The 4,771-nt window shown below is 56.9% G+C and overlaps 1 protein-coding gene across 1 annotated transcript in view; it reads right to left on the reverse strand.

Moving 5' to 3' along the window:
• Positions 1-2,236: 2,236 nt before the first annotated feature.
• PRMT5 (protein arginine methyltransferase 5) overlaps positions 2,237-4,771 on the reverse strand; it is a 34,587-nt gene continuing 32,052 nt past the window's right edge. Inside the window, 2 exon segments of the mRNA XM_015850686.2 lie at positions 2,237-3,315; positions 4,190-4,254. Of these exon segments, the coding sequence (XP_015706172.1) occupies positions 3,163-3,315; positions 4,190-4,254 (218 nt within the window). The 3' untranslated portion in view covers positions 2,237-3,162.

The raw sequence follows: 4,771 nt of genomic DNA on the forward strand, positions 1-4,771 counted from the left end.
GACCCCATAGGACCCTATAGGACCCCATTATCCCCCATAGAACCCCATAGATCCCCATAGGACCCCATGAGACCCCATAAGCCCACATAGGACCCTATAGGACCCCATTATCCCCCACAGCACCCCATAGGACCCCATAGAACCCCATTAACCCCCACAGAACCCCATAGGACCCCATAAAACCCCATAAGCCCCAGTATAACATCCTATAGGACCCCATAGAACCCCACAGGACCCTATAAGACCCCATAGAACCCCATAGGACCCAATAGAACCCCATAGGCCCCTATAGGACCCCATTATCCCCCATAGGACCCTATAGGACCCCATTATCCCCCATAGAACCCCATAGGACCCTATAAGACCCCATGACCCCCCTCACCTCACTGCCCGCCTTCCCCCCCTCCTCCATCTCCACGTGGGGGGGGCGGCAGCCACGTGATCTCCTCCTATAGGGACACACAGACCCCGTTCATTCATTAATTAACCCCCATTCATTAATTAACCCCCATTAATCACCCCCCATTCATTAAATAGCCCCCATCCATTCACCCCCATTCACAAATAACCCCCCATTCATAAATTACCCCCCCATTCATAAACCCCCATTAAGCCCCGCCCACTCCGTGACGTCACAATCGCCCCCTCACTCAAGCCACGCCCCTTTCCACTCTTAGGCCACGCCCCCAACCACGTGACCACGCCCCTCAACCACGTGACCACGCCCCCCGGCCGCCATCTTGCGCCCCCCCCTCACTCCGCATCCGCGCATGCGCACTAAACCGCACCGCAAAAACACCCGTTTTTCGCCTTTTTCGCCCCGTTTTTTCGCCCCCATCCCCCCCCCAGGCCCTCCCCGATGACGTCACGGCGGTGTGGATGACGTCAAAGCGCCGTTTGAAGCTCACCGGGTCCCTTTATTAAAGCGACGGACGAATCGGCGGCGGCGGCGGCGCCGGACGCGGCCCTCCAAGATGGCGGCCGCCCCACCGGAAGTTGTGCGCCTGCGCGGCTCTAGCCCCGCCTCCCGGTGCTTCTGATTGGCCGGCGAGCCGCGGCGAGCTCAGGGATTGGTCGGAGAGGAGCAGAGCGCTGATTGGGCGATAGGAGAGGCGTGGCTTGCCATTGGCTGCCTGTCTCCCCGTCGCCGTGACGACGAGGCCCCGCCTCTTCCGGGTGAGGCGTTGCTATGGAAACGCGGCCTACTCGAGGGGTTGAAGCCTGAGGGGGGGGCGGGAAGGGGTAGAAAATGGGTGAAAATGGGCGAAAAATGGGAAAAAATGGGAGAAAACGGCACGAAATGGGGAAAATGAAGTAAAGGACGTGAATAAATTGGCACCAAGGTGGGAGATTTGACTTAAAAATCTGAAAATTGGGGCAAAATGGGTGTTTTTGTACAGTGGGGACATTGGGGTTACGAGAGAAGGAATGGGATAAAAAAGGGGGTAAAAATGGGAATTTGGGGCAAAATATTGGGGAAAATGGGCTCAAAATGGCTGAAATTGGGCTATGTTTAATAGAAATAGAGAAAGGAAGGCAGCCTCTCTGTCAACATGGCTGCCCCCAATCCAAGATGGCGGCTCCCGAGCCAACATGGCTGCTGCAATCCAAGATGGCTGTCTCCATAATTCAAGATGGCTGCCCCCAAGCCAATATGGCTGCTCTTAATACAAGATGACGGCTATTGAGCCAATATGGCTGCTGCAATACAAGATGGCCTCCCCCCTGATTAAAGATAGCTGACCCCAAGCCAATATGGCCACCCTCAACTCAAGATGGCGGCTACTAAGCCAATATGGCTGCTGCAATACAAGATGGCCTCCCCCCTGATTCAAGATGGCTGCCCCCAATTCAAGATGGCGGCCCCCAACCCAATATGGCTACTGCACTCCAAGATGGCCTCCCCCCTGATTCAAGATGGCTGCCCCCAAGCCAATATGGCAGCTACCAAGCCAATATGGCTGCTGCAAGCCAAGATGGCGACGCCTAAGCCAATATGGCTGCTGTAATCCAAGATGGCCTCCCCCTCCAATTCAAGATGGCTGCCCCCCCAAACCAATATGGTTGCCGCAATCCAAGATGGCGGCCCCCAATCCAAGATGGCCGCTGCAATCCAAGATGGTGGCCCCCATTCAAAGATGGCTGCCCCAATCCAACATGGCTGCCCCATTCCAAGATGTCCACCCCAATCCCCCCCCCCCCCCCCTTTCGACTCCATCCACGTGACCGGATGCGCGTATCCAAGATGGCTGCCGCTGGCCGCATTTATTATTCATAGGCCAATGATGTACGAGTACGGTATCCAAGATAGCGCCTCCTTTCTGTGTATCCAAGATGGCTGCCGAGTATCCAAAATGGCTGCCAGGTAGCCAAGATGGTAGTCAAGATGGCTGCCCAGTAGCCAAGATGGACACCAGCTATCCAAGATGGCTGCCCAGTAGCCACGATGGTATCCAAGATGGCTACCAGATAACCCAGATGGCTGCCAGGTAGCCAAGATGGCTACCGGATATCCAAGATGGCTACCGGGTATTCAAGATGGCTGCCAGGTAGTCAAGATGGCAGCCAAGAAGCCAAAATGGTATTCAAGATGGCTGCCAGGAAACCAAGATGGCTGCCAGGTAGTCAAAATGGTATCCAAGATGGCTGACAGATATCCAAAATGGCTGCCGGGTATCCAAGATGGCTACCAGGTAACCAAGATGGCTAATGGGTATCCAACATAGCTGCCAGGTAGCCAAGATGGAATCCAATATAGCCACTGGGAATAAAAGATGGACACCGGGGATCCAAGATGGCTGCCGTGGATCAAAGATGGCTGCCGTGGATCCAAGATGTCCACTGTGGATCCAAGATGTCTGCCATGGATCCAAGATGGCCACCGGGAATACAAGATGTCAGCCGCGTATCCAAGATGGCCGCCGTGGATCCAAGATGGCCACCGGGGATCCAAGGTGGCTGTCGCAAATCCAAGATGGCCGCTGCATATCAATGGCTGCTGCAGATCCAATATGGCCACCGTGGATCCAAGATGTCTGCCGTGGATCCAAGATGGCCGCTATGTATCCAAGATGGCCATCGGAGATCCAAGATGGCCGCCGCATATCCATGGCCGCCGTGGATCCAAGATGGCCGCCGGGAATCCAAGATGGCCGCCGCCCCTCATAGGCCGATGGTGTATGACCGGCCGGCCGGGTTGTGTAGGGCTGATGGGGCGGGTTGTGTGACGGCCCACTCGTACCAAACCTTCTGCCGAGCCGTACGGCGCCAGAACGACAACCGCACCGTGTCGCCAGCCCGCAACGCCATTGGCTGCTGTGAATGGAAAGGGGAGGGGTTAGAGGGGAGCCGGCCAATCGGGAGGGTTGGATCTGTGGAGACAAGATGGCTGCCGGGGATCTAAGATGGCTGCCATGGATCCAAGATGGCTGCCGAGGATCCAATATGACTGCCGGGGATCCAAGATGGCCGCCGAGGATCCAAGATGGCTGCCGGGGATCCAAGATGGCTGCCGGGGATCCAAGATGGCCACCATGGATCCAAGATGGCCACCATGGATCCAAGATGGCCACAACAAAGGATCCAAGATGGCTGCCCACATCGATCCAAGATGGCCACCGCCCATGAAACCCAATGGATCCAAGATAGCTGCCCCCATTGGATCCCAGATGACCACCCCAAAGGATCCAAGATGGCAGCCCCAAATTATCCAAGATGGCCGCCGCATTGGATCCAAGATGGCTGCCCCCATGGATCCAAGATGGCTGCCCACATTGATCCAAGATGGCCACCGCCCAAGGAACACAATGGATTCAAGATGGCCGTCAACAAAGGATCCAAGATGGCAGCCCCCATGGATCCAAGATGGCCGCCCCATTGGATCCAAGATGGCCGCCCCATTAGAACCAAGAAGGCCGCCTCATGAATCCTAGATGGCAGCACTATTGGATCCAAGATGACCGCCCCCATGAATCCAAGATGGCCACCACCAAAGGATCGAAGATGGCAGCCCCATTGGATCCAAGATGGTCGCCCCATTGGATCCAAGATGGCCGTCGGGGATCCAAGATGGCCGCCATGGATCCAAGATGGCCACCATGGATGCAAGATGGCTGCCCCCATGGATTCAAGATGGCCGCCCCAATGGATCCAAGATGGCCGCCGCCATGTACCCAAGATGGCCGCCTACCTTTAATGGGAAGAAGATGGGGAACCACGAGAACATTCCAGGCGAGTGCGTTTCCGGCCGGATACCTGCAATAGGCCACGCCCACCGTTAAGCCACGCTCTGATTGGCTGCCTGACCCACCTCCCTTCACTCCCATTGGCTACCACCATCTCAAGCCCCGCCCACTCTACCACAAGCCCCGCCCCCAATGAAGCCACACCCCCTTTGCTCCCATTGGCTACAGCCACCTCAAGCCCCGCCCCCAATAGTGGCTCCACCCCTTTAACCCAATGACTCCGCCCTCTTCACTCCCATTGGCTGCCACCATCTCAAGCCCCGCCCCCTTTAAAGCCACACCCCCTTCACTCCCATTGGTTGCAGCCACTTCAAGCCCCGCCCCCAACATAGTGGCTCCACCCCCATTTACTCAATGGCTCCGCCCCCTTCACTCCCATTGGCTGCCACCACCTCAAGCCCTGCCCCCTCAGCCACAAGCCCCGCCCCCTTTGAAGCCACGCCCCCTTCACTCCCATTGGCTGCCACCATCTTAAGCCCCGCCCCCTTAGCCACAAGCCCCGCCCCCTATGAAGCCCCGCCCCCTTC

The sequence above is a fragment of the Coturnix japonica genome, unplaced genomic scaffold, assembly GCF_001577835.2.
Source record: "Coturnix japonica isolate 7356 unplaced genomic scaffold, Coturnix japonica 2.1 chrUnrandom511, whole genome shotgun sequence".
Taxonomy (NCBI): domain Eukaryota; kingdom Metazoa; phylum Chordata; class Aves; order Galliformes; family Phasianidae; genus Coturnix; species Coturnix japonica.